Source organism: Eublepharis macularius, chromosome 15 (genome assembly GCF_028583425.1).
Source record: "Eublepharis macularius isolate TG4126 chromosome 15, MPM_Emac_v1.0, whole genome shotgun sequence".
Classification (NCBI taxonomy): domain Eukaryota; kingdom Metazoa; phylum Chordata; class Lepidosauria; order Squamata; family Eublepharidae; genus Eublepharis; species Eublepharis macularius.
Window position 1 is genome coordinate 35756089 of NC_072804.1, and position 10638 is coordinate 35766726.

A 10638-nucleotide genomic window follows, 5' to 3' on the forward strand; every position below is an offset into this window, starting at 1 on the left:
GGGACATCCAGTAAACAGTGCAATAGGATTTGTATTGTAGGAATCTGGAACCAACCAGAAATATGAAAACAGAACTGAAGCGAAGCATAAGTATTGACATGACATGGTAAACAAGGCAAAGGTTATGTAGTAGGAGCCTACTTAAAGCAACAGGCAGCATGAGCTATACACAGTCGTCCAGACCACAGTCCGTCAACCTTTGCCCAAGCAACTAAACCATCCTGTACAGTACAGTCCTATTACCTGTGTAGAGACAGTCTCCTGAACGATCCAGAATAATTCAGTTTTGTGTGGTTTGTGGAGGAGCCCTGATCGTAGAAGCCAAGCAGGGTTGGCCCTGGTTAGTATCGGGATAGGAAACCACCAAGCAAGTCCAGGGTTGCTGCACTGAGGCAGGCAATGGCAAACCACCTCTGAACACCTCTCACTTTGAAAACCCGGTGGGATTGCCATACGTTGCCTGAGATTTGATGGCACTTTACACCCACAGTTTGCAGAAAGCCAGAAGAGTGGAGCCCTCCTAACCTCATCAGGCAGGCCGTTCCACCAGGTGGGAGCCACGATACAGAATGCGGGAGTGTGGGCAGTTGTTGACGTTGCCCATTTGAAGGTTGGCACCTGGCAGAAGGCCCTGCTCAGATAAGCAAAGCTGTCATGGGGGAGCATAGTGGGGAGAGACGGTCCCACAGATGTGACAGACCAAGGGCATGAGGGGACTTGTATATAATAGCCAGTACTTTAAATTGTGCTCAGGAACTGATTGACTGCAGAATGGGAGTGATGCGCATGCGTTGTCTAGTTCCTGATAATAGCCGAGCTGCAGCATTCTGACTCAGAAGACTTTGCCCCGTCGTGTGGCCTCGCCAGTGTGCCTTTGCTCCTCAGCCTTTAAGAGCTGATTGTAAGTGGATTTTGAGGAGACCATTTGAGCTTCAGCCTATAAAGGTGGTAGGAGCAGGGCTTTTTTTTCAGCCAGAACACCATTCCAGCATCTCTAGAAAATGGTGACCATTACACTTTAAAATCCCCCTCCCTTGCTCCGGATGACTGGAGGGGGAAGTTTAGATCACCCTCCCCGCCACTTGCAAGCAGCACTGAAGGTGATTTAAACTTTAAAATCCCCCCTTGCTCCAGCTGACTGGCGCCAGTCAGCTGGAGCAAGGGGGGAGTTTAAATCGGCAGCACAGAGGGCAATTTAAACTACCCCCCCCCCATTGTGGGAGCGCTTCTAGGGGTGGCTGTGCCCTGCATGATGACACGTGCATATGGTGCCAGGGGCACCACCTCCTGCCAGGAGTTGCCCTGTCTGCTGCCAACTCACTGAGTTCCACCACCCAGAAATAAGCCCTGGGAGTGGTGGCTGAGTGGGGGGAGCAGGCAGAAGGAAACCTTGAATTCAGTCTCCAGTTAAAGGATCTCAAATGTCAAGACTAGAAAAGTCCCCTGACCTGGGCTGTTGGAGAACCACTCCCAGATGAAGCAGACAGCACGCTTGGTAGCAGCTTCACTTTTCCAACTGTTTCCTTCAGGCCTTCTGGCCGCTGAAGCTTCATCTGGCATTTCTTTTTTTGCAGGATCCTCAAGTTCTTGGTTGCCAAAAGGAAGTTCAAGGAGACACTGCGGCCATACGATGTCAAGGATGTTATCGAGCAATATTCAGCTGGCCATATCGACATGCTTGGCAGGATCAAGAGTCTCCAGACCCGGTGAGCCAAGCTGCTGGTGCCTGCAGTGCTGGCGCTTCTCCTTTGACTCCTTAGGAGATTCAGTTATGTCCCTGAAAATGGGAACTGTCCCAAGCTACGGATGAGAGAGCAGCATTGGAGACGATGACCACAGCAGACCAGCAATGCATGAATTTGACTCAGAACCTAGGAGATATAGGGAGGGAACACGTTACTTGGGATGCTAATGTTAACCTCATTTCACGTGCTCTCCCCTTCCAACTTTCCATACATCTGCTTGCACAGTCCATTTGCTCTGCATGAATACATTCTCGCATTTGTACCAGTGCCTCCTTGACTGCTAAAAGTATCCCATTTATTGTGAGGTGCCAGTATTTTCCACTTTTCCCTTCTGATGTGGTTCGAAATTGATGCAAATTGTTGCATTACATTTTTATAAAGAAATAGCTCTGCCTTTCTTTGCTACTCCTGTAGGTTATCTTTGACAAGGAAATTCTCTGGCTGTTGTGGGTTTTCCGGGCTGTATTGCCGTGGTCTTGGCATTGTAGTTCCTGACGTTTCGCCAGCAGCTGTGGCTGGCATCTTCAGAGGTGTAGCACCAAAAGACAGAGATCTCTCAGTGTCACTGTCTTTTGGTGCTACACCTCTGAAGATGCCAGCCACAGCTGCTGGCGAAACGTCAGGAACTACAATGCCAAGACCACGGCAATACAGCCCGGAAAACCCACAACAGCCATCGTTCTCCGGCCGTGAAAGCCTTCGACAATACAAGGAAATTCTCTGTTTAGAACTACCCAAATCTCAATTTCCCGCACCTCCTACATTCATTCATTGAAATGCCGACCTTGACTCTGTCTCACACCTTAAATAAATGCAAATCGTCAAGTCAAAGGAGCCTACAGTATTTGTTCTTGCAGCAAAAACAGAGCTGAATTGGCACTGCGCCCTCCCAACTCACTTGCAGATGCAATCACACAAAGGGAGCTCCCGTGAATGTGGCATGCACATGTGCTGAGCAAGACAGAGCCCGCACAAGAATAGAGGACCACACTTAAAATGTTGCACTTGAGCATCCCCAGGTACTTAGTAACGTGTATTTCCACTCGTAGACTCGCTCTGTTCCCCTTCTTCCATGGATTTTTGGTGCAGTCTCGGGCAAGTCACTGTCTCTCCCCCTCTGGTAATTCTTTAGGGCATGGGTCCCCAACAAGGTGCCTGCCAAGTGTCTTTAGAAAGTAGGTGGGGTCATGCAGGGCTTTCGCCCAGCAGAGCTGATTGGCCATTGGAAATCTGCCAGATACTGCCGGATGAATGTTTTTTAGCTGGCTTATCCAAGAAACCATTTTTAAACAATGTGTTCATTTTTTAAAAGCTTTTTTAACAGGGTTTCTGCCTGAAATAGTGAAGAGCTACTGTGAGTTGTACATAACTTCGTTCCCTGACATTTTGTGAGCCATTTTGTGGTTGCTCCCACCACTGTGTCAGCATTCCAAAAGTGCCAGCGGGCTCAAAATGGTTGGGGACCCCTGCTATAGGTCCTTCAGTATTGCCATTGGTGTCTTCCTCGTGTTGTATTGCACAATGTTAGAGTGCGCACTTGGTGTGCGGAAAGTCCCACGTTCAGTCTTTGCGACCTCCTGTCAAAATAACTGGGTTAGGAACAGCCTCTCTGTGTTGGAAGAGCAGGAAAGCGACTGCTGTCATGAGTAGATGGAATTGGGCCTGGTGGACAGTCACAATAAAGCACCTTTGTACATTCCTATGGCCATTGGCATCTGCAAACCCTGTGGATATCGAGGGTTGCCACTTCCTGGATCCTAACCGAAGCACCCCCAGGATCAAAGCCTCCAACTGATTCTGTAGTGAGGGTGGGACGGCTGGGCCTGTTATAAAACCTCTCCCTTGCTGTCTGAAAGCTCTTGGTGCTCCAGCTGGGCTGCCCAACTAACTCTTCTATTTCCTATACTATCCCGGTGCTCAGTCCCCTGTATGATTCCATTTTCTTCTGTCTGTCTCCTCTCCCCCCCCCAACGGCCTGGTAGCGTGGATCAGATTGTGGGACGGGGAACCATTGCTGTTGACAAGAAGACACGCGAGAAAGGGGAGAAGGCGTCGCTGGAGGTCGAACTGGTGGATGAGCTCAGTATGATGGGTCGGGTCGTCAAGGTGGAGAAACAGGTACGCTGATTGAGGGAGGCAGGAAGGGTGTGCAGCCATGCCATTTTGTACAACCTGCTGTAGTCACAAGTGGCAGCTGGATTCACTCTCCCCCACCCCCATGCTTCAGTGCTTACAAAGGGGGGGGGGAATAGGGGTTGGGCCAACAGACATGGAGAATACTAATAATATGTGATTTACATACCGCCCTTTAGGACAACTTAACGCCCACTCAGAGTGGTTTACAAAGTATGCTATTATTATCCCCACAACAATCACCCTGTGAGGTGGGTGGGGCTGAGAGAGCTGTGACTGACCCAAAGTCACCCAGCTGGCTTCAAGGGGAGGAATGGGGAATCAAACCCAGTTCTCCAGATTAGAGTCCTGCCGCTCTTAACCACTGCACCAAACTGGCTCTCAAAATGTCCTCTCTCTCAAGAGAGGTTCCCTGTGTGGAAATGGGCAGCCGAAGCTTTTTGTGGCATGGAGGCCAAAAGAATCACCTGATAAATAACATCCTATTACCCCTTTATTAAAGGGACGGGGCATTTTTTCTCCAGGCCTGTTGGCCACACTAAGTGGGGATCTGTGAGAATTGTCTGTCCACAAGGATTTTTCCTCCTTCAGTCCAGTAGACAACCTTAGGCCTAGGGTAGGAGACATGTAGTGGAATGCAGCAGTGCTGGAATGGGCTGCACCACCTCACACTGCGGGAGAGGAATTGCCCAGTTGTTAGTTTTCCGTAAAGGGAAAACTGGACAGCAAGTCAAGAGCCAGGCTGGAATGTCTTTCCAAGACATGATTTAAAAAAAAAATATAGGGAATGTTTACCTAGAGAAGCGTTAAAACTGTTGACTCCTTCCGCCCATAGTCTGACATGGTGCAACACTTTCTGTCATCTCATTCTGTTGCCCAGCTTTGCCTGGATCAGTAGCATTTAAGGGATACCAAAGTCACCCCTTACTGGAACTGTGAAAACACAACCCCAGGCCTTCTCCATAGCCTGCGCAACAGGAGTAGAGCACATTCCTCTTGTGAGTGATCTTCCGGACTCCTCGAGTGGAGAGGACTCCCAGGACTCCTCTTAAGTTGGATCAGAAAGCTGAGGCGCTCCTCGATGGCTGCTCCTGTTTGGCCCCAAGGCACCCGCTCATTTACTTGCTTCCTTACAAAATTTGTATCACCACTTTTCTGCCCAATCGGGGCCACCACCAGTCCGTCCCCTTCTGTTGCCATCTTCTGCCAGCGGACGAAGACTTTTCTGTTTCGTTTGGCGTACCCTTAGCGATCTCTCCTTTGTGCCCAAAGTTTTGTTTTAAATATTTTAATTGTTGTTTTTGTGTCTTTGTATGTTTTTCAAGCCATGGTTTTAACTGTTTAAATGCTGTGTTTGGGTTGATTTTAATAGTTTTATAACGTATAAAGTTTAATTTGTTAGCTGCCTTGGTGGCCCTTAGGAAAGCAGAAAGGTCGAATGTAAATTTGTTAGATAAATATATTAAATTAAATGAAAATTACAGTTAAAACATTATCCAAAAAAACCCTAAAAACACTGTGCTCTGGGCTGTGGGTTGGGTGGTAGCAGCATAGTGTAGTGGTTAGAGTGAGACTAGGCTCTGGGGGCCCCAAGTTCTAATCCCCCCTCTGCTATGGAAGCCTGCTGGGTGACTCTGAGCCAGTCATCTTCTGTCAGCTTAACTTACCTCACAGGGTTGTTGTGAAGATGAAATGGAGAGGAGAAGAATTATGTAAGCCAGACCGTTTCCACACGGCTTACCTTGTTTCGGAAAACAGCGAAATCTCGCGAGAAGACGTGATAACAGCGTCTTCTCGCAAGATTTCGCGTGAGATTTAGCTATTTTCTGGAACAAGGTAAGCTGTGTGGAAACGGCCCCACTTTGGGTCCCCATTGGAGAGGAGAGGCAAGGTATTTTAAAAAGTAAATGAAATAAAAACATTTAATATTGAAATAGATACTGAAAGCACATAAAACAGTTATCGAAACTTAAGGTAAGCAAAGACAGATCATTAAGGGAATGTAAGACAAAACAAAAATCGTCTTCACCCGTTGGTGGATGACAGATCACAGAAGGGGACAGATGATTATCTCTGGGCTCTTTCTTCTGCAGGTGCAATCCATTGAGCATAAACTGGATTTGCTACTGGGGGTTTACTCTCAGTGCTTGCGGAAGGGATCCGTGAACTCTTTCAGCCTGGCCTCTATGACAATCCTTGCTGGTGATCCTGACATCACATCCGACTACCACAGCCCCGCGGACCACGAGGACATCTCTGTCTCTGCTCAGACCTTGAACATCTCCCGGTCAGCTAGTGCCAACATGGACTAAGGCGCTGCACCTGGTCCAGCCATTTAGTAGCCGCACACCCACCGTAGCAAAGAGAGGAGGCAGAGGGAAGGGTATCTTTCTGCCTTCAGGACATTAAGGAAGGGGAGGCAGACTTCTTAACAGCCCTTCATAACAGATAGTGTCCTCTGGCACACTCAGCCCTTCTTCAACTTCACTTTGTTGGTGAGACTTGAGTGGAGACCCTTCATCCGACACCTCAATGGTTGCCTCAACTTTACTTGAAGTCTTCCAGCTGCGGGCAAAGCCGCTAGCAACAGACATCCCAAAGAACAGCTTGGGTGTTGCCTCCAGCGGAGTTGTCATGGCATTGCCATGACTTTTAAATCAAATCCTTCAAGGTGGCACTTGCCAGTTGTAGCCAAGAAACTCTTTGGGGAGGCTGTGCTAACCTTAGGCTGACGTTGAAGGCAGCCTTTTCTATGGAGAAAAAGCCACGCTAGCCTGAAACAAATTGCAGAGGGAGTCCATTTGTTCCCCTTGGCCTTCCATAAAGGTTGGTTCATGTTCTCGGCAAGCGTCTCCAAGTAGGATGGGAGCATCAAACTTCGTATGGGTCTGAAGTTTCGTTCAGCAAAAAGCTCCCAGATCTTATTGGGGTGTCTTGGCCTCAGAGTCGGAGCAATGACCCTCTCTCCAAGCAAATGATACAGGTGGTCTTACCTGCTTAACCGCACGACAGCGACTGACTTTGGATTTCTACCTTCTAGGAAACCAGGTTGGAGACTCTTATTAACAGCTATGCAAAAGCTAGATAATCCTTTCTTCTCCAGGGACATTGCAACTTGGACTGAATGTGGCCTCTTGTCCTTTGTGTCTAGAAGAAAATAACTGGCAATGCCTGACCCTGCTCCCTGCAGCCTTTAAGCACCTTCGCAACTCCTGTTTAATCTCTTCCCAGGTAGAGGGCATGGCTCTGTGGCCCATATATTTTAAGCACAGCGGAGCCTTCTACGACGTGGATGTGCTTCCCAGGGTGGAGGGTGGAGGGAACATTTATATGCAACAAACTTGAATATGCAACCTGAAACAAAAGATCTGGCAAAGGAGCCCGGTCTGGCCTTGGGGGGGGGGGGGGTGGTCTCCTTGTTGCTCTCATCTTGCTTGAGGGAGCCCTTTCCTGTCGGCTGGGAGTAGAAAAATGGCTAGTGATCCAAATGGGATGCCATGTCTTACTTTTAGGGTGGGAGCCAGGCTTAGCCTTGTCCCAGCCAAGCAAGGGTGTCTGCCTTAACCCCGACCACACTGGGGTAGGGTGGAGTCTGGCTCTGTTGTGGGTGCCTTGATTGAGACATTGTAGGGTGCTCTGTAGCTTGGCTTTAGATTCTCCCTCTTCTCAAACCACGTATGCAATCCACCATCTTTGTTGGCAGAGGAGGTCTCGTTAGATCTCACCCTTTCCCCCCCTCGGAGGACCTCCTGCTCCTTTTCTGCTACCCTTCTACCGCCCGTCTTCTTGGAAAACTTGTTTCATTACCCCCTTGCTCCTATCCTGAGAGCTGGCTTTCATCCTAAATCAATAATATTTTGCTGTTTGTTATTCTCTGTTAGAGCAGCCCTGGCGGCACACTTCAGCTGGAGCCCTTGACTGGGAAAGTCTTGTGGGATTCACACATTAGACCGACATCGGAGTTTTTTGTATTTTAAGTGCACATCCAACAGTTGTGTGCAAGGGACATGACTGGGTTGGAAACGGGGGCATTGTGCTCACCAGTGAACCAGCTCCTTGCTGAGCGCATGATCGGGCTTTGCTCCAGTGTCACATCTGCAATGTTTTTTTGAGCCAGAGGGTGGGGGCGCTGGGATGGATTTTCTTTTCCTGCCACCGAGCAGCACTGAAAGAAACACCGGTGCCTTTACCGTAGGGAGTTGAGGTGCCGACAGAGGCTCTGGATCACGGGTGCTGCACCTTCCAGGAGCACAGCCACTGAATGGATAGCAGAATCTGGGGCTGCCAAGGCATGCTGTGACACGTGGCCCTGTGGAGTTCTGCCGTCCATTCCAGTAGCTGTGTGCCAGCTGCAGCCCTGGCGCCTCCCTTGCTGCCTCCTGCTGCCCCTCCCCAGTAAGGGAGCCACAGTCCCTTCTCTCTTCAGCAGCCCCCAATGACAGGAGTCGGAAAACTCCCCACAACTTACCAAATCAGCCCCTGCTTCGGGGTTATGCATTTGTGCCAGCTTTTGATTTCCTTTATGTGCTTTTTGTTAGTTACACGCTCAAAAGACTTCTTCTACTCTGCCCGCCCCCGTACTTCTTGCCAGACTCCACTTGGCTGTCTAATGCCCATATTCTTTCTCCTGCACTCTTAATTGGATAGCCATTTCTATTTAAACAAGTGAGCCTCTTCCCCCCCCCCCATTGTGTTCCCCCCATCATCTATTCCCACCGCTACTCAGGGGGGAAATAGGGGAGGGCTTCCCTTTCTTGCTTCCTGCAGCCATCTCTGTCTGCGCCGAGGTTGTCAGGCTGTCCTAAAAGACAGGCCCCCGGAGTCAGGTTTGGGGGAAAGGCCCTGCTTCCATTCTACAGTTCCGTAGGGTGCATGCCACCAGCCGCTCTTGTCCCAACACGCACCCCTGCCTGTGCATGCACGTGCATGAGTCTTGAGGAAAACGGCTACAGCAGTTCCTGAACTTTCCCTGAACACACAACTCTCCCCCTCCCCCAATGCACTGAACACGGCGTCTTTGGAGAGCGCATCCCGTCTTCCATCCAAGACACGTCTCCAAAGGGGTGGGGGAGAAGTTTGGGGGAGGGAAGGAGCAGGGAATGGCTTGACCAACCGAGCAAGATGAGGTGGACTCTGGTGGATTTCCAAATAAACCTTGTTCTGAGACGATGAATGTTACCTCACTTGATTTAACTTATTAACTTATTTGTTTCATTAAAGTTTTCAGTAGACAGCTGCCTGTCTGCCTCGTTACTTCTCTATTTGCTGGGGAAATGGACTGGACCTGCTGTGGGGCAAAGATGCGTGTCCTAGCCAAAGCTAGATCCTTGGCCACCCCACTGAGGTGACTCCTTCGAGGGTCGCTGGGCCCCACAGGAGATTTGCTTAGTTCCATCAGTGGGGCCTGAAGAGAATGGCTGTTACTCTGGGTCCCGGTCTCTGGGCTTAGCTTGGGTCTGGCTGGTGGCAGAGCCAGTTCTGCTGAAGTCATAGCTCAATAGTAGAACATCAGCATTGCACCTTCAGTTACAAGCATCAGGTAGGAGGTGATGGGAGAGGCCTCCATTGGCGACTTGTAGACCTTCAGGCCAGTGGTCTCATTCACTATAAGGCAGCTTCATATGGCCAAGGAGATTCGGTGTACCTTGCTCAGGGTATCGAAATTTCTTGAACCAGCTGAGCTGTTAACAGATTGGTCTTGGGGCCGGGTGGAGCTTGGCAGACACCAGAGTGGAAACTGGCAGCTATGGGCACCCCCTTATGGGAGCAGGTTTCCAAGGATGCTGAATCCAGCAGCTGGGAATTGGGAGGGCAGGGGAGATAAAGGGCCAAGGAAAGCAAGTACAAAGAAGATTTAGAACTCCCTGCCTTTAAACTACCAGTATAGGCTTAGTAACTACACATTACTTTGATGGAGACAATCAGATGCCAGGTACAAGAGAACTCATTCCCTCAGTGTGCAAGTCCTGGATTTGGATCAGGACCTGGTGTGGAGAGAGAGTGAGTGAATGAGTGCTTAAAGTGAGTTTCCCTGATATGTGATTGACTGTGCATACCCGTGACCCAACACGTGTCGGGCATATCGTGTAGTTATGCCCTCAGTGATGTCTTTTTCCAGTGTAAAAACATTGGAGAAACAACTCCCTTCTCTCCCCATGTTCCTTTCCACCTTAATAAAGTCAGCTACATTTTGCAAAATGGAAAAAGCAGAAGTATTTATTTGCACATTTTTAATCCACTTTTCTCTGCTCAGTGTGAACTCAAAGCAGCTTATGAAGTCAAAACACAAAGTCTCCATGCATGCAGCAACCAAGAACCAGCAAATTCACAGAAAATAACATACCTAATAACAAAACTACCAACAATCAACAGGATTGGGCAGGACAGAGCAAGTGTTAACTACTCTGCTTTTGATGGAATAATACAGGGAAAAGGAAAAGCACAAAGGGAAAAAGAACACTTGATGAAGCATTTGTGTTCCTGCAGGCGACAGTTTTCTGAGACTTCATTTGATTTCATTTGAATCTAACAAAGGATCATACTGGAGTTTATTGGTTTACTGTCCTTAAGTGGAGTAATTGCTTTTCTGCTGTAAGGAGTGCTGTGGGGCAGAGGCACGGTACATACAGCACATGGGATCACAGAGAACATCAAAGATACGTGATTGGTTTAGACACAACAGAAGCCCAGAAGCAATTCTCTTTGGCCCAAATCACATGTGCTTTGTTGCAAGATGGCTGCAGTGTATTTATAATCAACC

At 48.9% G+C, this 10638-nt stretch overlaps 1 protein-coding gene across 2 annotated transcripts in view; it reads left to right on the forward strand.

The window, feature by feature from the left end:
• KCNQ4 (potassium voltage-gated channel subfamily Q member 4) overlaps positions 1-9098 on the forward strand; it is a 111336-nt gene extending 102238 nt beyond the window's left edge. For both annotated transcript variants that reach the window (XM_055000065.1, XM_055000063.1), the window contains 3 exons: positions 1575-1706; positions 3728-3863; positions 5972-9098. In XM_055000065.1, the coding sequence (XP_054856040.1) occupies positions 1575-1706; positions 3728-3863; positions 5972-6190 (487 nt within the window). In that variant the 3' untranslated portion in view covers positions 6191-9098. The remainder of the gene's footprint in view (positions 1-1574; positions 1707-3727; positions 3864-5971) is intronic.
• Positions 9099-10638: the final 1540 nt, after the last annotated feature.